Consider the following 24,640-nt stretch of genomic DNA (forward strand, 5'->3'; position numbering starts at 1 on the left):
CTCAGAGAGGTAACTCCTAATGTTCTGATACCAAACTGGGTCAGCCTCCCCCCAACTTACACACTCCCAAGGCCACCCTGTGCTTTTCTGCCAAGCGTTTAGCACTTGTAATTAATGAGTCATCTGGGGAGGCTGCCTTAATGCCAGTGTCCCCACCGAACTGTAAGTCCCATAAGGGTGGGGCCCGAGTCTGCCTTGTCCATGGCTGGGCTCTCAGCCCGCAGTGCTTGGCACACAGCAGGTCCTCAGGAAACATTTATTGAGGGAATGAGAGACTCATTCATGCTGGAAGGTGAGAGACCAGGGACTTTCTCAGAATAACAGTGAGAGAAATTACAGAGATTTTGTAATGGACCTTTTCTTTTTTTTTAAGACAGGGTCTCGCTCTCTTGCCCTGGCTGAAGTGCAGTGGTGCAATCATAGCTCATGGCAGCCTCAAAATCCTGGCTTCAAACAATCCTCTTACCTCAGCCTTCTGAGTAGCTGGGACAACAGGCACGAGCCACCATGCCTGGCTAATTTTTTTATCTTGTGTAGAAACAGGGTCTCACTGTGTTCCTCAGGCTGGTTTCAAACTTCTGAGCTCAAATAGTCCTCCCACCTCAGCCTCCCAAAGCACTGAGATTAAAGGCATGAGTCACCACTCCCAGCCTGAAACTAACCTTTTTAAATCACTTTAATCACCCATACATTTCCACCTCTTTTAAAGAGGGTAATGCTGTTACCCTCCAATATTTGTTGAAATTGTTTGATATCTTACGAGAGCTTTAACAATTTCTCTTTAATTTTCAGTGGCAAGAAATATTCTCTAGACATGTCCCACTTTCCTCCTAAATCATGTATCACATTTGAACTTCCAATCTACCCTTTACTAATAAGAAGAATAACAGGTGTTACCAACATACTGTGTGCTGGGCCCTGTGCTTAGCACTTAGGTGCAGCTCCATTTAATCCCAACAGGCCTAGGAAGTAGGTCCTGTTATTTACCCTGCATTTTACAGATGAAGAAACTGAGGATCGGAGAGGGGCAGTGCAAGGCCACACAGCCTGCACACAGTGGAGCTGGGCTTTCAACCCAGATTTTCTAACTCCACAGCCCACACTTTTAATCTTCATTTCTCCTTCTTGCCCCTCCCCCATCCCATGTTTGCACAGGTAGAAAATGACTAAGGCCAGGTGCAGTGGTGGTCTGTAATCCCGGCACTTTGGGAGGCCAAGGCAGGGGCATCGCAGGAGGTCGAGACCAGCCTGGGCAACATAGCAAGACCCCATCTCTTAAACAAACAAGAAAAAAAATGCATGGCCAGCCATGGTGGCTCATGCCTGTAATCCCAGAATTTTGGGAGGCCAAGGTGGGCAGATAACCTGAGGTCAGGAGTTTGAGACCACCCTGGCCAATGTGGTCAAACCCTGTCTCTACCAAAAGTACAAAAAATGTAGCTGGGCATGGTGGTGGGCACCTGTAGAGGTGGCGGGCACCTGTAATCCCAGCTACTCAGGAGGCTGAGGTAGAAGAATTACTGGAACCCAGGAGGCTGAGGTTCAATGAGCTAAGATCACTCTGGCGCTCCAGCCCGGGCGACAGAGCGAGACTCTGTCTCAAACAAAACAAAACAAAACAAAACAAACCTGCAGGTGTTTTCTTGTGGGAAAAAAAAAATGATGAACTTTGCTTACAGACAAAGATGCCATGGTTACACGTGACTCTTTCTCTTGTTATCTCCAAAGGTGGTGGCCCTTAGTAAGAGAAGTCAGGAGGCGGAGGCTGCTTTTCTGAGTGTTTACAAGCAATTAATTGAAGCACCAGGTAAGAAACGCTTGGGCTCCATAATTGGATAGTTAACGACAATAAATAGCCATTAGGACTGCGACACAGGGACTTTGAAGTGGGATGTGGGGACACACCTGGGTTCCTGGGTGAGGCCAGGCACTCCGTACAGGGCAGGGGGGCTGCGGCCAGTTTGGTGTGACATGTCCCCACAGGGCTCCCCCGATCTTCCCTCATCATGTTGTCACATCAGCCAGGAGCCTGCTTTAGGGGTATCCTGGTGAGATATCCCACCTGGACCTCCTTGGGGAGCTGGAATCTTACCCACTAGAGCCCCCATCCCATTAGCACAGAAGACTGAGGGCTCCCAGTGCTCTCTGCCTGCAGGTGGCAATAGAGGCAAGACCTCCAGTGCCTCCCCCAGAATGGCACAGCCAACCCCAAAAATCTGTTGTTAAGTAAAAGCCAGCCCCAGAAGAGCACATCCTGAGGATTCCACCTACAGAAAATCTAAAAACAGACAATTAATGTTACTCAGTGGCCAAAAGGGGGAAGCAGTCCATATGGTCATCAACAGATGGATGCATAAACAAAATGTGGCCTAGACTTACAAGGGAGTATTACTCAGCCATGAAAAGGAATAGAGGGCTGGGTGCAGGGGATCACACCTGTAATCTCAGCACTTTAGGAGGCCAAGGTGGGCCGATCACCTGAGGTCAGGAGTTTGAGACCAGCCTGGCCAACTCAGCAGTTTTAGTAGAAATCCCATCTCTACTAAAAATACAAAAATTAGCCAGGTGTGGTAGTGGGCACCTGTAATCCCAGCTACTTGGGAGGCTGAGACAGGAGAATTGCTTGAACCCAGAAGGTAGAGGTTGCAGTGAGCTGAGAACGTGCCTGCACTCCAGCCTGGATGACAGCAAGATTCTGTCCTCTGTCTCAAATAAAAAAGGAATGGAGCTGTGATATGTGCTTCAATGAAGATGAACCTCGAAAACACAGTGCTGAGTGAAGGCCAGAAACCAAGGCCATGTAGTGTCGGATTCCATTTACATGAAACATCCAGAACAGGAAAGCCATAGATAGAGACAGAGTCGATTGGTGGTTGCCTGGGCTGGGGAGGGAGATTGGAGAGTGACTGCTTAATCAGTATGAGTTTCTTTTGGGGGGATAAAAATATTCTGGAACTAAGTGAACAAGTGGTTGTAGAACATCGAGAATGTACTAAATGCCATTGAATTGTTCACATTAAAATGATAAATTTTCTGTTGTATCAATTTCACCTTAATTGAAAAAAAAAAAAGTCAACCTGTACTGTTGGAAGTCAAGATAGTGGTTTCAAACACTTGAAGGGGGCAAGAGTTCCTGGGAGGGGCCTCTGGGTGCTGGGACTGTGGTTTCTCGGTCCTGGTTTGGGTTACAGTTTGAAAACATTTGGTTGTACACAGAGGATCTATACATATGCCAGACATCCATAAAAGCTTCCCCTATTTTATTTATTTTATTTTATTTTCGAGACAGGGTGTTGCTCTGTCGCCCAGGCTGGAGTACAGTGGCGTGATCTCAGCTCACTGCAACCTCCGCCTCCTGGGTTCAAGCAATTCTCCTGCCTCAGCCTCCCGAGTAGCTGGGATTACAGGCACCCACCACCATTCCCGGCTAACTTTCTGTATTTTTAGTAGAGACAGAGTTGCCCTATATTGGCCAGCCTGGTCTCAAACTCCTGGCCTCAAGTGATCCACCGACCTCAGCCTCCCAAAGTGCTGGGATTACAGGTATGAGCCACCGTGCCCAGCCAAAACTTCCCCTTATTTTAAATGGCCCATCCCCTGCTACCTTCTCATTTACTGACCCAGAAACAGGAGCCCAAAGAGTTGAAACGATCTGCTTACCAATGGCAGAACCCAGAGGAGGCCTTGCTGTGGTAACTCTCCCCACCCAGACCTCCCCCGGTCCTTTCCCCATCCTTCCACACAGTGGCAGGAATCGGCACTACTGGAGGTGTTTGAGGCTGGGGGCCTGTGAAGAGGAAAATGACATCCCACCCTCAGCTGTCCGACTGCAGAACCCAAGCCACAGAGAACACAGAGTCATTTAGATTGGATGTCAAGGTCATTTCTGGGATCTTTGTATTTGGGACGGGAAAGTCCTCTGTTCCTCTGTCTGGGGCAACTGTCGTGGGTCGGATAGTGTGGCCTCCAAAATTTATGTCTACGTGGAACTTCAAAATATGACCTTATTTGAAAATAAGTCTTTGCAGATGTAATTAGCTAAGGATCTCCAGATGAGATCATCCTGGCTTTAGGGTGAGCCCTGAATCCAATGACTGGTGTCATAAGAAGTATGAAACTAGGCACAGTGGCTCAAGCCTGTAATCCCAGCACTTTGGGAGACAGAGGCAGAAGGATCACTTGAGGTCAGAAGTTCAAGACAAGCCTGGCCAACATGGAGAAATCCCATCTCTACTAAAAATACAAAAATTAGCCAGGCGTGGTAGCATGCAAGCCTGTATTCCCAGCTACTCAAGAGGCTGAGGCAGGAGAATCACTTGAACCCAGGAGGCAGAGGTTGCAATGAGATCACACCACTGCACTCTAGCCTGGGTGACAGAGCAAGACCCTGTCTCAAAAAAAAAAAAAAAAAGAAAGAAAAAAGTAGAGGCGAGGGCATAGAGATAGCCACTGAGGAAAGCCGTGTGAAAACAGAGGCAGGCGTGGGAGTGATGTAGCTACAAGGCAGGGAGCACCAAAGATTGCCAGCAACCGCGAGCAACTGGAAGAGACAAGAAGGATCCTCCCCTAGAACCTTCAGAAGGAGTACAGCCCTGCCAGTGTCTTGATTTTGGAGTTCTGGTCCCCAGAACTGCAAGACAATAAGTGTCTGTTTTTTTCAGCCGCCACTGGTGGTGCTTTTTTGCTGCAGCCCTGGGGCACTAGTCCAGTAATGCTGACACAGCTTGCCCTCCAACAGTGTGGGCTGGATGAAGACGGAGGTCTTCTGGCCTGTTGCTACTCAGTGTGGTCTGTGGACCAGAAACACCAGCCTCACCTGCAAGCTGGTTAGAAATGCAGAGTCTCAGCCGGGTGCGATGGCTCACGCCCATAATGCCAGTACTTTGGGAGGCCAAGATGGGGGGATCACTTGAAGCCAGGGGTTTGAGACCAGCCTAGGCAACATGGAGAAACCCTGTCTCTACAAAAAATACAGAAAGTATCCGGGCATGGTGGCGGGCGCCTGTGGTCCCAGCTACTTGGGAAGCTATGGTGGGAGAATTGCTCGAACCCAGGAGGTGGAGGTTGCAGTGAGCTGAGATTGTGCCACTGCACTCCAGCCTGGGTGACAGAGCAAGACTCTGTCAAAAAAAAAAAAGAGGTTCAACAACAAGCTTCCAAGATGCCGCCCAAAGGAAAAAGTGGTTCTGGAAAAGTGGGGAAAGGGGGAGCAGCCTCTGGGAGTGACAGTGCTGACAAGAAGGCTCAAGGTCCCAAAGGTGGTGGCAATGCAGTAAAGGTCAGACACATTCTATGTGAAAAACATGGCAAAATCATGGAAGCCATGGCAAAGTTAAAGTCTGGGATGAGATTCAATGAAGTGGCCTCACAGTATAGTGAAGATAAAGCCAGGCAAGGGGGCGACTTGGGTTGGATGACCAGAGGGTCCATGGTGGGACCATTTCAAGAAGCAGCATTTGCCTTGCCTGTAAGTGGGATGGATAAGCGTGTGTTTACAGACCCGCCGGTTAAGACGAAGTTTGGAGATCATATTATTATGGTTGAAGGAAGAAAATAAAATCATATGAAAGACTGAAAAAAAAAAAAAAGAAAGAGAGGGAGGGAAGGAAGGAGGGAGGGAGGGAAGGAAGGAAGGGCTTTCTCTCTCTCTCCTTTTAAAAAAATATATATGAGGTCTTTGCTCTGTGGCCCAGGCTGGAGTGCAGTGGTGTGATGATAGTTCACTGCAACCTCAGACTTCTGAACTCAAACAATCTTCCTGCCTCAGCCTCCCAAGTCCAGCTAATTTTTTAAATTTATTTTTTGTAGTCCCAAAGTCTCACCATGTTACCCAGACTGGTCTCAAACTCCTGGCCTCAAGTGATCCTCCCGCCTCTGCCTCCCAAGTAGCTGAGATTACAGGTGTGAGCCACTGTGCCCAACCTCCTTTCTCTTGTAATGACACTTGTCATTAGATTTAGGGGCCACCTGGATAATCCAGATTGATTTCATCTCAAGATCCTTAATTACATCTGCAAAGACACTTTGGTTCTTTTTTTTTTTTTTAAGAGACAGGGTCTCGCTCTGTTTCCCAGGTTGGAGTACAGTGGTGCAATCTTGGCTCACTGCAGCCTCGACTTCCTGAGCTCAAGTGATCCTCCCACCTCAGCCTCCCAAGTGGCTGGGTCTGCAGGTGCAGCCACCATGCCCAGCTCAAAGACACTTTGAATAAAGTCACATTCACAGGTTCCAGGCGTTAGGACACAGAGGTATCCTTCTGGGGTGGATGCTCAGCCAGTACACACGCGCCTGCTGCCTGGTCCCATGCTCCACCCCATCCCACGCTCACGGGAACAGTCCAGCCACGTGGGTTTTCCCAGTGATGAGAGTGGAAGGAATGGCAAGAGCTGATGGCACAGCTGCAGGCTGTGGTCCCTGCGAGGACCTGGCGCTATGGCACGAGGCCAAGACAGCCCATGTGTCTGCAGCTGGGGTCATTATCACGCTCATTGCCGGCCATACCATACTCATGGCTAAGAGGCCCAGTGGCACCATTCCTTGCCACCTTTTTGCTTAAAATGTCTCCACTCTCATCAGTGATATCTATAAAAAGACACCCTCTTATTTCCCACCCTTTTCGATCCTTTGGGTCCCACCGTGTCAACGACGAATGACACTGGAGGATGACCCTGTACAGACCAGAGATGCCTCCCTGGGTCCCCAGGCAGCGCACTCCCACGGGACCCCGTAGTACCTCAATTGTAACACGAGGGGGCAGCACTGAGATAGATATTCGTGTGCTTTCAGGCTCAAAGACACAGATTCAAATCCTGTTTGTGTCACTTACTCACTGCGTGACTGTAGAGGAATTAACTCACCTTCCTGAGCTGCAGTCTCCTCTTCTATAAATTGAGAATAATATTAGAACCTGCCTCATGCTGTTATTTGGAGGCAACAAGGTTCACAGTACATAGCAAGTGCTTACTAAGTGTTAACTACTCTCCTTATCATGTATGTGTCCAGCTTTCCTAGCAGATGTGAAATGCACCAGACCTCGGACTGAATCATAGTAAATTTGTATACTCAGAACCTGGTACACAGTAGGCACCTAATAATTGTTGAATATTAGAAATAAGACTCAGCAGCAAAAACGGAAGGAAAGGTTACTGGAGCAAAGAGATACTTCATCAATGAGACCCCCCCCCCCCTTCCATGCTCATCTTGTGTTTGTTTACTCAGATAGCATTTATTGGGTGCCTACTGTGTGCCCGGCACTTGCTGGACACTGTGGGGTCACTAGGCACAGCTATGAGCCCACAAACACAGACATGGGCCCAGCCCTCAGAAGCTTACCTTTGAGTGGCAGAAGTGACCAAATCATCAGTCACATAGCCTGTCATCACAATCACAGGGGGACACCAGCATGTCTAGTGCTTGGGGGTACGGACAGGCAGGAAGACAAAGGGAAACAGAAGGGTCTTACGGCCCCCCACTTGGAAACGAGCCCTCATTTGGGGGGTGTTCTTACGGGACCGTCATCTTTCTGGAGAGAAGACTGTTAAAACAGTCACAGGCCAGGGGCCACTCAAGGTCCCAAGATTGCTATGGAACCTTCTGGAAGGTCCATGTGCCCTCTCTCCTCTCTCCCCAAAGCCAGGGAGCAGGGAGGTCATTCCAAGCCCGGCGCTGACTCCACGAGTCTGGTTTCCCAACTCTCCTCCCCAGAAATGCAGGGGCGGGAGAGCTGTCCCCAGCTGTCACCGAGTTAGAGAACGAGGAGCCTTAACTGATGGAGACGTACCATACGAACAGCCCCTTTAGGGCCTCTAATTCATTTTTGAGACATTTAAGAATAACAAAATGTTTTAATGATTTCTTAGGGGAATTAGGAAGACATATTTTTGTTCTCATTAAATTTTATCCTCAGACACAAGAACCAAATGTCAAATGTGTGTTGGGCGCTTCCAGCTTCCCCGCTCCCTGCCGGCCCCCCAGCTCCAACCTCCTCCGTAAAAATAACACTCCTGGAAAATTCTCCGGGACGCGCACACTCCTGTTTTTATATTTCTTGACAGGCAAATTATTTGTCGAAATACTCCTCCCCGCCACCCGAAGCCACACAAGTCCTGATTCAACATTTTTGTTTTGAGTGACTGCTGCCAACACAGATCTTTGGCAAAGAATACGACAGAGCCTGATGGCTCAGCAAGTATTTTGATAAGTGTGCAGCCTGGATGTCTGTAATTACGAAAGAAAACCGTAAATCTTTTGGATATTGTTCACACAGATGTGGCGTGAAGTGAGAAAAAAAAAAGCAGTAAAACGTGTTAAAAGCATAATTAATGTCATTGTTGTGGGTGATGATGTGATTTAAACCTCTCTGACTTCTGTATTGGTGATGGCTGATTCCTTTATCACACTCGTAGAGCCGCTAGGTACGGACCCAAGCTTCAGAAGGCTAACTTGTTAACTGAGTGATTAGTTAAAAGGAAAAAAAAAAAAAACAAAGAACGAGGAAATGAGAGGGCAGGCAGATGAACACTGCTGAGGAGATAAGAGACAGGTGAGTGCCCCCAAAATGTTGTTTTCTACTGTGCTTTGGTTTTTACAAATCTGATGCAGATTGGCAGTTCCTGGCAGACATTTCTCACCCTGCTCCTTCTGTTGGGGGGGGAGGCTGGCCAGGAAGGTGCTCGGCACTCGGGCTATACAGGCTGACACACCTGGGTGGAACTCTCAGCTTGGTGTTTTGTGCTGTGTGACCTTGGCCAGGGCTTCAACCTCTCTGAGCTCTGGTTTCTGTGTCTTTAGAAAAGGGATAGTAATAGAACCTACTCAGGGGTGGACGTGAGGATTCGCTACGCTGTACATGAAAGCATTCCGCAGGGTTGAGTAATCAGCAGCCCATTGACATCAGGGTATAACAGTTACAGGAGTGACAGGCGTCTGCTATTGATTCTGCGAGGTTTGGTCTGTTGTCAGAGACATTGGGTAAACAGTGGTGCAGGCAACAGGGTTCCTGAGCCTTTAGAATAGGAAAATGCTCTACAACGTTTAAAGTTTTTAAATTTGTCTCCTCGATTATAAAAGTAGCATATGCATGCTGTCAACTTTAGAAAATAGAGAGAAACAGAAAGAGGGAAAACGACCAGCTAGAAAAGCATTTTGTTGTTTTTCTTTTTCGTGATTTTTCCCTGTGTACTTTTTCAAAACAGTTGCTGATTCTACATGTACCGTTTTTAATTGTTTCCTTTATCTGACATGAAGCACTCATATTTCCCTGTGTGATTACAGATCCCAAGTAACTTTGATTCATTGTACAAACCTAACAATCTCTTGTATAGCTGTATTGTAATTTACCTAACCCCTCTCCAATACTGGACAGTTAGGGGGCTTGGGAATGCATGCCCTATTGGTACTGTGCTGTACCAAGAAGAAAACTTGGGAAGGAAAAATAAATTGTAGCCTTGTATTGACCACAAACCCCAGAATCAGTGATCAGAATAAGAATGTTTTTCTCCTTGCTGATTTTATATTGCAGTCCTTTATTTACTAGTTGGCTAAATATATTCGCATATGTTATAAAACATTCATATTTATACTTTTAGAAATCTCTGGTTTATATCTCCGTAGCCCAGATAGTAGATTTTTTCTACCAGAGAGTAGATTATTTTCTTATTGATTTGTGGACACTCTTTGTATATGAGGGATATTAACCTTTGTCCAGGTATACATGTTTCATATCTTCTCCCCTGGTTTGCCTTTTGTTTCTCAACTTAGTGTATAGTCTCTTGTCTATCGTATGTAGCAGGCATTCAAAAAAATACTTGCAGAAAGCAAGAAATCTTAGCAAACCTTTGCTTTGTAGCTTCTGAATATAAGGTCCTGTTTTAAAAATCTTTCTCACCTCAAGGGTATGAGGGTTTTTTTTTGTACTTTTGTGATCTTAATTTTTAAACATTTACATTTGAACCAGTTGAAATATAATAGATACTGATAGAAGTAGCAGGGGAGATGAAGCATCTAGCTTTGGTTTTGTCCCAAATAACTCATTTCAGTGCCATCTAGTGGATCAGCCACCTGCACAACTACAGGAAATAGAGATTTTCTACGATTAGAAATTGTTGTCTGTGCTAGCCTTCCCTCGTTCCCTCCTCCTCTCCCTCCTCCATGCCCACGCTTCTGCTCAGTTAGTCCCATAATGGTCAGTGGAACATTGAAGGTTAACATAAAACAGTATTTCACCCGTTAAAAAAGGAAAAGCTTAACAATGCAGATTTTCCTGAAGATGACAGTTAACTTTATTTATTATTATTATTATTATTATTATTTCTGAGATGTAGTCTCACTCTGTCACCCAGGCTGGAGTGCAGTGGCGCAATCTCAGCTCACTGCAACCTCTGCCTCCAGGGTTCAAGCAATTCTTGTGCCTCAGCTTCCTGAGTAGCTGGGATTACAGGCACATGCCACTACACCCAGCTAATTTTGTATTTTTAGTAGAGACAAGGTTTCACCATGTTGGTCAGGCTGGTCTCGAACTCCCAACCTCAGATGATCCACCTGCCTCAGCCTCCCAAAGTGGTGAGATTGCAGACGTGAGCCACCGCACCCAGGTGATAGTTAACTTTAGAAGGCAGTGTCCCACCATTTCCTGCCACACCTCTGCCCACATCGTTTCCTCTGCCAGGAGCGCCCTTTCCCCATGACCCTCTGGCTACACTTTGCTCCTCCCAGCAGCTCGGGGTTGAAAAGTGGACTGAATGAAAGCATCCAGCTGGGTGCTGCTGCCTGGGAGGTGTTCAGTAAAGGCCAGTCCCTTTCGGAAGGGAGGACAGGCATTTGAGCCATGGCGTTTCATTAGCTCATGCTCTGAGTGCTTGCTATGTGCCTAGCCCTGTGGGAACTCAAGCTCAAGTCCAGGCCTGCCCTTGGGGACTCTCGGGTTCAGCAGGGACAACATGACCCAAAGGCAGACAACCAGAATACACAACAGAGAACAGGCTTCAAGGAAGGACGGCTGGGGGAGGCCTCAGAGAGGGAGGCCTTTGGACCTGGTTTTAAAGGTTGAAGTACCACCAAGTGGAGATCATTTCTGGGGTACTTTCTGTGTGTCAGGCAGTGTGTTCAGCCCTTACAGATACAATTTCACTGATTCCACACACACACATACCCTGGGAGGTGGGCTCCATCATCCTTCCTCACTGGGAAGCTGAAGAAGTACAGGCTCAGAGAATTCAAGCCACTTGCCCAAGGTCACACAGCAAAGAAGTGATGGAGCCTGAATCTAGACCTGCCCCCTGACCCAGTTCCTACCCACTACCCCAGTTGCAGGATGAATTTAATAATCCAAGGAGCTTGGACAAAACCATTGGAGATTTGAGCTCTAAAAAGAGTGAAAAACAGTTAAAGGGTCTTTGCTGCCAGTAGATTGAAAAATTCCAGACTGGAAGGATGAGGCCTTTGCTGAAATGCAGATGTGTTGCTTGAGGAAGAACAAGTGGAACTTTCATTCGGGGGAGACAGTCATACACTCCCAACCTGGTGGGTGGAGGAAGAAGGAGCAAGACTCCAGGTTGAAGGACCTCCCTGCAGAACCAGGCCAATCCTGTGCTGCCATTTTGCTTCCCACATCACACTTGACTTCTTCGAGCCTCAGTTTCCCCAATGTAAAATGTGGATAATGACCTCCCCTCATTATAGGGGCCATTGGATGGGTTCAGTGAGCAACAGAGAACGCTAAACATGGTGCCCAGCAGTCATTGCCCCATGCAATTTATTCAGTAAATATTGAGTGCCTACTGTTTGCCAGGCACTCTGTCAACAATAGGGGCACGATGCTGAGCAAAACAGACACTACCCCTGCCCTCCTGGAACTTTCTGTACAGCTCAGTATATAAGTACTTGATTTTGTTGTTGTTGTTGTTTTGGGGGGTTTTTTTGTTAGGGTTTGTTTGTTTGTTTGTTTGTTTGTTTTTAGTAGAGCCGGGATTTCACCGTGGGCCAGGCTGGTCTTGAACTGCTGACCTCAGATGATCTACCCGCCTCGGCCTCCCAAAGTGCTGAGATTACAGGCGTGAGCTACCACTCCTGGCCAAGAACTTTATTTGTATTGTAAGACCTGTGGGTTTGAGTCCTGGCTGTGCTATTCCCTGGCTGGGTGGCCTTGAATAACTGGCTCAACCAACCTCTCTGAGCAGCTGTTTCCTCCTTTGGAAAGCAAACTTACCTCCCAGTGCCACTGGGAGGGCTGAGGAAGGTGAGGAGTGTAAAGTCCTTAGCTGGGTGTCTGGCACATAGTAAATGCTCAGTAAACAGTGACTGTTGCTATTGGTGGTGGTGGTATTAATTATTACCATCAGCACCCAGTGCTGACAAAGAAGACCCTCATTCCCAGCCCTCTGTCCCTGCCCAAGCCAGGAGGAAGCCCCCGCCGGCCCCACCGCCAACTGCCCCAAGAAAGGAGTGGGTAGACACATGGCTCACAGCTGCATATAAGGACTTGGCACCCCATCTGCTATTGAAAAGTTTAGATTAAAGGATCAAAGTTAGTCTTGCTGCCACCATCAATAGCCTGAGCCTCCCACCCCCGCAGGCGACCGGAGCCCAGGCCCAGATGGGAGAAGGCTTCTGTCTCGAAGATATTTTGGAGGGGTGCACGCATACTTCTGCATAAATGTGTTTCTAAACAGCCTCTCGGACAGCCTTTCCGGCTCCGTGTTTCCTAAAAAAGCTCCAAATGCCACTTTCCTTCAGATGGACATAGTGGGAGGATAGAGACAGCTTTTCCTAGATTCCCCAACCCCCTCCATGATTTAAAAAAAAAAAAAAAAAAAAAAACACCAACAGCATCAGCTAGTGGTGAAAGATGGAATAGGCTATGTTGTACCCACCAGTGCCTTTAGAAAGTCTGGTGTGGTCTTCAGATAGTATCAGTCCTTTGACTGTGTTCTCTATGGGTTTGGATCCCATGTAACCAAACGAATTAGTCATTTTACTAAGCAGTTTGCGCCCCAGAGCAGGTTGGTGTGTGTAGGACAAAGGGGGGTATACTTCCCCACAGTGTCCCCCATCCCTGCATGCCCATCAGGACCTGCCACCTCTGATGGCTCATAGTGGATCCAAGTCTGCCAGTCATCAGCGCATCAGAAGGGTCTGTTGTATTTAAACACTTTAGATTTGGGGTCTGCACATCCAGGTTGGGTCTAAGGCTGTTTGATCGTCGTGGCCACCGCCCTGGTCTGTCTGTTGACCAACTGCGTGTTGCGGGAGTGAGTGGGGAAATAAAGTCCCGCTCACACCCCTGCGTGGTGCTGGCAGCTCTGGGCAGCCGCATGTGTCGGCTGGAAGGCTTCCGGGAGAAGTGCTGAGCCGAACAGAAACCTGCGTCGCTGGCTCCAGGCGAGGAGTTGCACGGATGCCCTGTCACTTCTCCTGACACTGGGATACCAGGCTTGCCAGACGCTGGAGTGGGGGCATGATTTTAGAGGTCGGGGCTTGGCGGCACCTAGTATTTCCCCAGGTGCAGAGTCCACATGATATTAGAGACAGCCTGGGTGTGCCCGGACCCAAGACTGAAACTTTGAACACATTGCAGGCCATGCGGGTGCCATCTTTCTGCTCCCTTCTGAGTAAAGTCTCAGCCAGGTGCTGGAGCATCTTCAACACCTCCACACCACCTGCAGCTCTCCCCTTTGAACCTCAGGAGAGGCAGCCCAGGCTCAAGGTCTTGGGCAGGCCACAAGGTCTAATGAAAATTCAGATTCAGTAACATCCATTTTCTGTTGTTTTTTTTTTTTCCTTGCCTTTATTTTTATGGTTGAAGCACCTTCTACTTATGATACAAGATCCCGATTTTCTATTTATGAAAGTGAGACAAAACATTCCTTTAAAATATATGTATTTTTAAAAAGTGAGTCAGCCAGGCACAGTAGCTCATGCCTATAATCAAAGCACTTTGGGAGGCTGAGGTGGGAGGATTGCTTGAGTCCAGGAGATCGAGACCAGCCTGGGCAACATAACAAGACTCCGTCTCTACAAAAAATTTTAAAACTAGCTGGGCATGGTGACATGTGCCTGTAGTCCTAGCTACTGGGGAGGCTGAGGTGGGAGGATCACATGAGCCCAAGGAGTTGAGGCTGCAGTGAGCCGCCAGGATCACACCACTGCACTCCAGCCTGGATGACAGTGTGAAACCCTGTCTCAAAACAAAAATAAATAAAAAGTGAGTCACATAGGGCAGATGTCAAGTTAGTCATCTTTCGGGGGCAAATGGACATGGCAGAAATTATAAAGGGAGTACACTAGTGTCTGGCATTTGGGTCGCATTGGCTTGGTGGAAAGGCCTGGGTTCAAATCCATCTCTGACTTTTTCTTGCCTGGTGACCTTGAGCAAGTGGGTTCCCTTGGCTGGGCCTCAGTGTTCTCATCTGGAAAAGGGGGGTGATAGTGATAGCTCACATAGTTGTTTCCTTTTTTTTTTTTTTTTTCCGAGACAGAGTCTCGCTCTGCCGCCCAGGCTGGAGTGCAGTGGCACCATCTCGGCTCACTACAACCTCTGCCTCCTGGGTTCGAGCGATTCTTCTGCCTCAGCCTCCCGAGTAGCTGGGACTACAGGCGCAAGCCACCATGCCTGGCTAATTTTTGTATTTTTGGTAGAGACGGGGTGTCACCATATTGGCTAGACTGGTCTCAAACTCCTAGACCTCGTGATCTGCACGTCTCGGCCTCCCAAAGTGCTGGGATTACAGGCGTGAGCCACCGCGCCCGGCCAGTTGTTTCCATAATTTAAGTGAGATATAGAAATATGCAACATGCTGGCACTTGTTGGAGGTGGGGTCAAGAAATTCCACTTCCTCTGAGCTCTTGGCTGAAGAAATTGGGTGGGGGTCTCATCTGTCCCCTGCCCTACCCAACCTTGTGGATGTGGGGGCCCCATCTGCCCCAGGACGGATGGTTGCTGGAGTTTGAGAGATGAAGCTCAAACACTCACGTTTGGAGGGCCACAGCCCACTCTGAACCCAGCTGCCACCCTCGGCCACAGCGCCCCGCCCTCCCAGCCTGCACAGGGAGGGGAGAGGAAATTGGCACTGGGCGTCCCCTGGGCCATTCCCCATCTGTGAAATGGATTGGTTCTTATGAAGACGGAGCAAAGTTGTATTTCTGGGACGGTAACCCCAGGGGAGGTTGGTAGGACGGTCAGCTGCCGTTTCTTTATCTAATGAAAGCTGTTTCTCCTGGTATTTCCTGTGTCTAGAATACTCTCCCGCAACCCCCTGCTAGCTGCCTCATTAGGGCTCCGAGGAGACACCACTCCCCTGACCAGGCTGCCCAGTTAGCGCCACCCAGCCCACCCTCTCCCCCAGCCCTGCTTCATTTTGCTTCTGTGCCCGTCTCACTCCAGTTGCCTCACCCATCCTTTGTCCATCATTCCCTCTAGAATATCAGCCCCAGGAGGGCAGGAATTTTCTCTCACTTCCGTCTGGACCTCCACGGCCCAGAGCCTTCCCTGACACACAGCAGGCACTCGGGAAATACTTGGCAACTGAAGAAATGCTGTCAACACGTAGTGGACTGGTGGATAAATGACGACTGCATTAGGGACTCTTAGTCACCTGTCACGGCTGTAACAAATACCATGAGCTTAGAGGCTTAAAACAACACACATTTATGATCTCACCCTTCTGCAGAACAGAAGTCCAAGATGGGTCTCACTGGGCAAAAATCAAAGCATTCGCAGGGCTGTGGTGTTTCTGGAGGCAGGAGGCTGCAGGGGATAAGTCATTTCCTTGTCTTTTCCACCTTCTGGGGCTGGGGCCGCCTATGTTCCTTGGCTCATGGCCCCTTCTTCCATCTTCAAAGACAGCCGGGCAGCCTCTTCAGTCAATCTCTGACTGTAATCCCTTTCCATCTGCAACCTTCAGTCCCTGTTCCATGTAACAAAACACACTCACAGGTGGGGCATGGTGGCTCACACTCATAATCCCAGCACTTTTGGAGGCTGAGGCAGGAGGATCACCTGAGCCCAGGAGTTTGAGACCAACCTGGGCAACATAGTTAGACCCATCTCTATAAAAATTAAAAAACTATCTGGGCATGGTGGCACGTGCCTGTGGCCCCAGCTACTCCAGAGGCTGAGACAGGAGGATTGGTTACTTGAGCCCAGGAGGTCGAGGCTGCAGTGAGCCGTGATTGTGCCACTGCACTCTGGCCTGGGCGGCAGAGCAAGACCCTGTCTCTAAAAAGAACAACAAAAAACACTCACAGGTTCTGAGGGTCAAGATGTCTTTGAAGAGCCATTATTCCTGCCTGCCACAGAGATGCCCCCATGTAAAACTCTAAAACTCTGTGGCGCCCTACCCTCTCACCCAGAGCTCTAATAATTTCTTTTTTTTTTTTTTTTTTTTTTTGAGACAGAGTCTTGCTCTGTCGCCCAGGCTGGAGCGCAGTGGCCGGATCTCGGCTCACTGCAAGCTCCGCCTCCCGGGTTTACGCCATCCTCCCGCCTCAGCCTCCCGAGTAGCTGGGACTACAGGCGCCTGCCACCTCGCCCGGCTAGTTTTTTGTATTTTTTAGTAGAGACGGGGTTTCACTGTGTTAGCCAGGATGGTCTCGATCTCCTGACCTCGTGATCCGCCCGTCTCGGCCTCCCAAAGTGCTGGGATTACAGGCTTGAGCCACCGCGCCCGGCCGAGCTCTAATAATTTAATCATTTATCACACTTTTCAAACAACCCACGTTAATTGAGCACCTACTATGTGAAGAGCCAGAGCTGGACCCAGGAAGACACGGGAATGAAAAACCAGATTCCTTTGGTGTTCCATGGCTGTCAGGTTCTCTGAGAAACGTTTTCCAAACATTTTAAAGATTTTTTGTCATTTCTCTCTCTTTCAATTTGTGTTTGTAAGAGGAGCCAATGACATTTAGCTGATGCATTGAATAATACCATTGGACAAAGTAAACGGGAGGCCCTCAGGTTTGCCAAGCCACCCGGCAGAGCATTCTACTCCGTAGAAGTTGGCAGAATCCTGCAATTGTCTGGATGTTTGTAATTTTTTCCTCCCTACCCCAACTCCCAGCAAGGTAGCTCAGGGCTCCACGGATTCCTGCCAGATAGGGAAGGTGGGAAGAAATGAGTTCCCTGTACAACGTAAAATCTGGGAACACAGCACTGTGCGTTGGGGGAGGAAACAAGGAGTGGAAAATACCCAGGGAAGTAAACGATCATTGCAGCTGTGTACTTTCCAGAGCAGCCAGCTGAACCCACAGGCCAGTTCCTCAGGAGTCAGAGACAATGAGGAGGCAGGAGGACCAGTGCCTAGGACCTGCCAGGTCCCCTTATGGCATGGGCTTGTCTCCCTGAACGGCAGATTAAATGGATACAGCAGGAGAGAAGTAGGTTAGACTTGAGTGAGGACTTCCTTCCTATGATACTTGGAGCCTTGGCAGTTCCTCAGTCCTCCCTGTCTCACAGTTTGTATCGAGTCCATTGCCAAATGTTATGGTTTGAATTGTGTCCCCCAGAAAGATATGTTGAAGTCCTAACCACCAATACCTCTAAATGTGGCCTCATTTGGAAAAAGCGACTTTGCAGGATATAATCAAGGTAAGATGAGGTCATTAGAGTGACCTCTAATCCAGTATGATTGACATACTCATAAGAAGAGGAGAGGCCAGGCATGGTGGCTCACACCTATAATCCCAGCACTTTGGGAGGCCAAGATGGAAGGATTGCTGGAACCCAGGAGTTTGGCACCACAGTGAGCTGTGATCATGTCACTGCCCTCTAGTTTGGGCAACAGAGCAAGACCCTATCTCAAAAATAAACAAGAAGCTGGGTGTGGTGGCTCACACCTGTAATCCTAGCACTTTGGAAGGCCGAGGGCGGCAGATCACAAGGCCAAGAGATCGAGACCATCCTGGCCAACATGGTGACACCCTGTCTCTACTAAAGATACAAAAATTAGCTGAGTATGGTGGTGTGTGCCTTTAGTCCCAGCTACTCAGGAGGCTGAGGCAGGAGGATTGCTTGAACCCGGGAAGTGGAGGTTGCAGTGAGCCAAGATTATGCCATTGCACTCCAGCCTGGCGAAAGAGTGAGACTCTGTCTCAAAGATAAATAAATAAAATAAAATAAAGTAAATAAACAAATAAACAAGGACCGGGCACAGTGGCTCATGCCTGTAATCCCAGCACTTTGGGAAGCTGAGGTGGATGGATCACTTGAAGTCAGCAGTTCAAGACCAGCCTGACCAACATGGTGAAACTCCATTTCTACTAAAAATAAAATACAAAATAGCTGGGCATCGTGGCTTATGCCTGTAATCTCAGCTACTTGGGAACCTGAGGCAGGAGAATTGCTTAAACCCGGGAGACGGAGGTTGCAGTGAACCAAGATCTCGCCACTGCACTCCAGCCTGGGTGACAGAGCGAAACTCTGTCTCAAATAAATAAATGAATAAGAATCGGGGAGAGAGAGACAGAAGGTCATGTGACAACGAGGGCAGAGATCGAAGTCGTGCAGCTGCAAGTCAGGGAAAGCCAGATTGCCAGCGACACCAGAAGCTGGGGGAAAGGCCCAGGTCTTCCCTAGAGCCTTGGGGAGAGCATGGCTTTCTGACTACTGACACCTGGATTTCGGACCTCTAGTCTCCAAAACACAGCGGAACAGATTCCTCTGGCTGCTGTGCCCCGTTACCACAAACTGGGCAGTTTAAAGCAACAAATGTTTTCTTTCAGCTGCAGAATCCAGAAGCCCCACATCAAGGTGTCGGCAGAGTTAATTCCTTCTGGAGACTCTGTGGTGGTGTCACATGCCTCTCTCCCAGCTTCTGGGGCTGCCGGCAATCCTTGGCACTCCTCGGCTTCTAGATGTGTCATTTCCACCTCAGCATCCATCTTCACGTGGCCTCCTTCCCTATGTGGCTCTGTGCATCCTCTCCTCTTCTCCTAAGGACTCCAACCATTGCATTAGGACCCAACCTACTCCAATATGATCTCATCTTGACTTGATGACATCTGCAAAGACCCTATTTCCAAATAGGGTTACATTCTGATGTTCCAAATTCACATGAAGTTGGGGAAACACTGTTCAGCTCAGTGCACCAGGTCCCACCAACGTTTCCTTTGTAACTCGTGAATCTGAGCGCTGCTCCCACTTATGCCACCACTGTGACCAGAGCCATCATCATGGCTGCCAGGACTATTGCAGTAGCCGCCTGTCTGGCGCCCTCTGCACCCCACTTTTCACAAAGCAGCCAGATGAGCCTTTGAAAAAGGCAAATTAGAATGTGTCCTCCCACTGCCCTTAGGATAAATCCCACCCTCATCTACATTATCAACAGAGGGGCTTTGGGATCTACCTGCCCACCTGTCCCCCTCATCTCCCCCAACTCCACTCTAGCCACTGGGACCTGGTGTCATGTCCTCAGATGCCACTGAGCTTTGCACAGATTCCTTCCAGCCACCAGCCTTTTGCACAAGCGGTGCCTCCCACCTAGACCTCTCTCCCACAGATCTTCCCTGCTCCACATCAGCACCCCTAGTTCCACGTCACTGAGGTCTTTCCCAATCTCCTCCCCAAGGTGAGTTGAGATCCCCCCCAGGGTCGGTGTTGATGGAAACGTTCTCTATGGTACCACTGAGCACCCTTGCAAAGGTGCAGCACCTGTCTCCCCACTGGGATGTCGGCTGCACAAAGACAGGGGCTCATCTGTCTCACTCACCATCATGCCTCCCACAGTCGTTCAATAAACTCGGGCTGAGTAAAGCAGGCACAAGGACTCAGGTGCCCTGGGGAGCTCTGCCAGCTTCAGACTCATCACTGCAGAATGCACCAGCACCAGTCACGGATTTCATATCCACAGACTCCTAGGGGGAGGGTCTGTGTTTGTCCTGGTTTTACAGATGGGGAAACTGAGGCTCTGAGAAGCAAGTGATTTGGGTCCTCCAGGAGGCAGATGCCAAGACAGCTTTAGATATTCAAGGAATTTATTAGGGGAAGGCCCATGAAGGAAAGAGGAGAGGGAGAGGGAGGAGGTGGGATGCTGGTCTGATGCCTGAGAAAGGAGGAAAGGAGGAGGGAGGACTGGACAGGATGAACCTTGGACTGCAGCACAGCTCTGAGAAAATCTTGGCCAGGCTGGTGGGGAGTTTCAGAGCAAGCTGTACTGGTCAGCTCCAGCTACCATTAAAAACATACCACAGGCCGGGCGCAGTGGCTCATGTCTGTAATCCCAGCACTTTGGGAAGCCAAGGCAGGTGGATCACGAGGTCAGGAGATCAAGACCATCCTAGCTAACACAGTGAAACCCCATCTTTACTAAAAATACAAAAACTTAGCTGGGTGAGGTGGCGGGCTCCTATAGTCCCAGCTACTCAGGAGGCTGAGGAAGGAGAATGGCGTGAACCTGGGAGGCGGAGCTTGCAGTGAACCGAGATCGCGCCACCACACTCCAGCCTGGGCGACAGAGCGAGACTCCATCTCCAAAAAAAAAAAATCTCAGGCAGTGCGCTTTGGCTTACGCCTGTAATCCCAGAACTTTGGGAAGCCGAGGCGGGCAGATTGCCTGAGGTCAGGAGTTTGAGACCAGCCTGACCAACATGGTGAAACCCCATCTCTACTAAAAATACAAAATTAGCCAGGTGTGGTAGCCTGCACCTGTAGTCTCAGCTACTCAGGAGGCTGGAGCAGGAGAAGCACTTGAACCCAAGACGTGTAGGTTGCAGTGAGTTGAGATCACACCATTACACTCCAGCCTGGGCAACAAGCGCGAAACTCCATCTAAAAAAACAAAACACACCCAGAACAGGAGCAAGAAATTTACTTTCCCACAGTTCAGAAGGCTGGAAGTTCAAGATCAAGGTGCCTTCAGGGTTAGTTTCCAGTAGAACCTCCCTTCCTGGCTTGCAGACAGCTGCCTTCTTACTGTGTCCTCACACAGCCTTTCCTCTATTGATGCACAGAAAAGGGGATGGTCAATGGGTCATTTAAATTAGTGTCCCCACCTCCCCCCACCAAAGGCTGTTCAGAAAGTCAGGGATGCTTCTGACAATCTAGAGGATACCACAGGCCGGGAGCGGTGGCTCACATCTGTAATCCCAGCACTTTGGAAGACTGAGGCGGGCGGATCACTTGAAGTCAGGAGTTAGACACCAGCCTGGCCAACCTGGTGAAACCCTGTCCCTACTAAAAATACAAAAAAAATTAGCCAGGTATGGTGGCGCATGCCTGTAATCTCAGCTACTCTGGAGACTGAGGCAGTACAATCACTTGAACCCAGGAGGCAGAGGTTGCAGTGAGCCGAGATCACGCCACTGCACTCAAGCCTGGGTGATGGAGTGAGACTTAGTTTTTTGTTGTTGTTGTTGTTGTTTTTTAAAGACAATCTCCAAATGTAGCCACATGGGGGCCAGATTAGGCCTTCAGGATGCGGGTCTGCGGCGGGCAGGGTCACAGTTCAGTCCATGGTACTATTGCCTGTTCCAGCATTAGGCAGGACTATTCCCGCCATGCTCAGCCATTGGAAGATGCCATACCTGGAAGGTGTCACCAACACCTCGAGGGAGGTTCTCTCTTGAAGGGAGCGCTGAGTGGCACCTTCCACAACTGCCACGAGTCATAATAATAAGAGCAGCACTCATTTGGAGTCCGCAGATGCCGGGCACTGAAGCAGGAGCTCGGCGTGCTCAGATAGCCCCTGCGTAACCCCATGCAGTAGGTCCTTTTGTTATCTCCCTTTTACTAATGGGGAAACTGAGGCTCGGGGACCCTAAGTGACTTTCCCTGGTGGTGTTACAGCCAGGGTCTGACCTCCAGCCTCCCAGCCTGGCCTCCTTTCCCTTTCTCTAAGCGTGTCTTTGGGGATTTGGGGAAATCACAGTGTTCCCCAATTTCTGTATTTTTAGTAGAGAGGGGTTTCACCATGTTGGTCAGGCTGGTCTCAAACTCCTGACCTCAGGCAGTCTGCCCACCTCGGCCTCCTAAAGTGCTGGGATTACAGGCGTGAGCCACGGCACACGGCCTGTGGTATGTTTTTAATAGCAGCTGGAGCTGACCAGTACACCTTGCTCTGAAACTCCCCACCAGCCTGGCCAAGACTTTCTCAGAGCCGTGCTGCAGTCCAAGGTTCATCCTGTCCAATCCTCCCTCCTCCTTCCCTCCTTTCTCAGGCATCAGACTAGCATCCTACCTCCTCCCCTTCCTTCCCCTCTTTCTTTTGTGGGCCTTCCCCTAATAAATCCCTTGCATATCTCTTGCATCAAGTTCAGCCGTGAAGGTGTCTCATAATCACCCTCCCTGACCATCCTGGTTGTAAGGGATAGACCCAGGGCCAAAGTACTCGCCTCCATGGCCTCCTGCCTCTATCTGATGACACCTAATGTTGAGTGCATGCCTGAGATATATTGTAATGGGCATTTGGACAGGGGAACCAGAGAATTGAGTGCATTGTCCAGGGTCACACAGCAGGCCAGCAGCAGGACCGAGGGCAGCCGTCCGACTTGTGCTTCTGGTCTAATAGTAAGAAGCCAGGGCCCTCATGGTCTGTCTCAAAGCAGCCCAGCCCAGGAGATAAGGCCAGGCAGTAGCAGAGCAAAGCTGGGACACAAGCAGTGGTCCCCTCTGGCCTCTGTGGGAATCAGCCCATTGTTCTTTACTGAGCACTTAGGTGTACCAGGCACTGTGTTAACTGTTTTGCAAAACTTAGGTTTCACATCTTCATAGTAAGTTAGTTATGCGGTTAGTGTCACCATTTTATAGAAGGGAAAACTGAAGCTTAAAGGGCTGAAATGCTTTACTTAAGACCACACAATGAGTAAGTGGCAGAGATGGGATTCTAACCCAGATGGCTCTGCCTGCAGAGCCGCGCTTTGAGCTCACCTCTCGCTTCTTGCTCTCGCTCTAATCAAACCTCTGCTCAAGTGACGCTTTCCCCTTGTGCAGCTCGGAAGGGCCTCTGGTCTCTTTGCCAACCTCTCATTGCCTCAGTTAGTGAGCAGATGTTTTTTTTTGTTTTTTTTTTGTTTGTTTTTTTTTTTTGAGACGGAGTCTCGCTCTGTCTCCCAGGCTGGAGTGCAGTGACCGGATCTCAGCTCAGCTCACTGCAAGCTCCGCCTCCCGGGTTTACGCCATTCTCCTGCCTCAGCCTCCCGAGTAGCTGGGACTACAGGCGCCCGCCACCTCGCCCGGCTAGTTTTTTTTTTTTTTTGTATTTTTTAGTAGAGACGGGGTTTCACCGTGTTAGCCAGGATGGTCTCGATCTCCTGACCTCGTGATCCGCCCGTCTCGGCCTCCCAAAGTGCTGGGATTACAGGCTTTAGCCACCGCGCCCGACCGAGCAGATGTTTATGAAGCACCTACTGCGTGTCAGCGAACAAGACAGACCCTCAGAGCCTATTTCCTGCTCTTTCCTTCCTGGAGGCGCACTGCAGTAGTCCACCCCTCCTGGTTGCTTCCTGGCCAGGCTGCCCTGCACCAGCCCTGTCTAAGCTACAGGGTTTCCTTTCTCCCCAAACCTGTGATGTCGTCTGGGAAAGCCCAGGGTACACCTGGCCCTGCACCCTCCTGAGCATTCAGTCCTCAGTCTCTTTATTATTAGGCCCAATTTTTACCCAGCCTTGAAATGAATCTATTAAACCAGTGATTTCTTAGGTCTCCTTTGGCCCAAAATCATTCATCACATGTATCCATCAGGGTTCTTTAGTGCCATGCAGCAGAAGCCAGCTCTGCAAAACTATTAGGCACAAAAGGAATTTATTAGAAGGCAGAAGGTGGGGGAGAATGGTGAGACCACCTGGGTCAGATGGGACCAGAGCAGTGGGTAGCTGGGCCGGCTGAGGGATCCATTCAAATTCCCAGGGCAGAGCATCTGACCCGCTGCCAGGGGAAGGCAGGGCATCTTAATTGACAGCTCCATTGTATCTGAGAGAGAATGGAAATCACCAGTTAGTTAGAAGGTCTAGCAGCCGAGTCATGAACGACCCCACCTGCTCCCTGAAAGGACTAAGACTGACACACATGAGAATCTTTAGGACTGAGTCCCCGAGATGTTTGACAGATTCCCCAGGGGACTCTGATGTGCCCCTGCTTCAAGCCAGCAAGGTCTCTTGAGCACCCTGTTCTGCCAAGCGGGGCCAGTGTCCCTGGACGGTAGCTCAACCCTCCCTGCCTCACCCTGGGGAAATGACTTCACCCCAGTGCCTCCGTTTTTCCATGTGGGAAATTGGGATCCAGCAGTGCCTGCCTCTGTGTTGTGGTGAAGACTGAACGAATTCTAATCCGTGGAAAGGGCTTTGGCCGTTAGGACTCCGTTGCAGCCCGACTTTGGCCAAGGCATCTGGATATTACAGCCACCTTCTCCCTCAAGTTGGGGAATCCGGGACAGCACAGTGTGAGAGGAAACGGTCTAAGGGCCCATCTCAGCCTCTGCCACCAACTCTCCAGCAGATTTCAGGGATAACATCAGACCCCACTGTGTCCTGGGGTGGAAGGGATGTTGGACGGATTGATCTGATAGATCGCTCCCCAGTGCGACTTTCTAAGTTTAAATATTTGGGTCCCAAAGTAGAGTTAGCTCAAAGCAGGATTATTAGATTCTGGGTCTCTGGGGCACTGATGCAAACAGGTGAAGCCATACCCTGTCCCGAGTTCCACAGAGCATCTCTG

The 24,640-nt window shown here is 49.4% G+C and overlaps 1 protein-coding gene and 1 pseudogene across 20 annotated transcripts in view; both read left to right on the top strand.

Moving 5' to 3' along the window:
* CUX2 (cut like homeobox 2) overlaps window positions 1-24,640 on the top strand; it is a 322,161-nt gene that overhangs the window by 232,149 nt on the left and 65,372 nt on the right. For all 19 annotated transcript variants that reach the window (XM_045365941.3, XM_065524814.2, XM_045365942.3 and 16 more), the window contains one exon: window positions 1,729-1,807. In XM_045365941.3, the coding sequence (XP_045221876.2) occupies window positions 1,729-1,807 (79 nt within the window). The remainder of the gene's footprint in view (window positions 1-1,728; window positions 1,808-24,640) is intronic.
* LOC123567581 (peptidyl-prolyl cis-trans isomerase NIMA-interacting 4 pseudogene) lies at window positions 5,140-5,592 on the top strand (annotated as a pseudogene). Its single transcript, XR_012420658.1, has one exon. The product of XR_012420658.1 is annotated as a peptidyl-prolyl cis-trans isomerase NIMA-interacting 4 pseudogene (transcript).

Source organism: Macaca fascicularis, chromosome 11 (assembly GCF_037993035.2).
Source record: "Macaca fascicularis isolate 582-1 chromosome 11, T2T-MFA8v1.1".
In the NCBI taxonomy this organism is placed as follows: domain Eukaryota; kingdom Metazoa; phylum Chordata; class Mammalia; order Primates; family Cercopithecidae; genus Macaca; species Macaca fascicularis.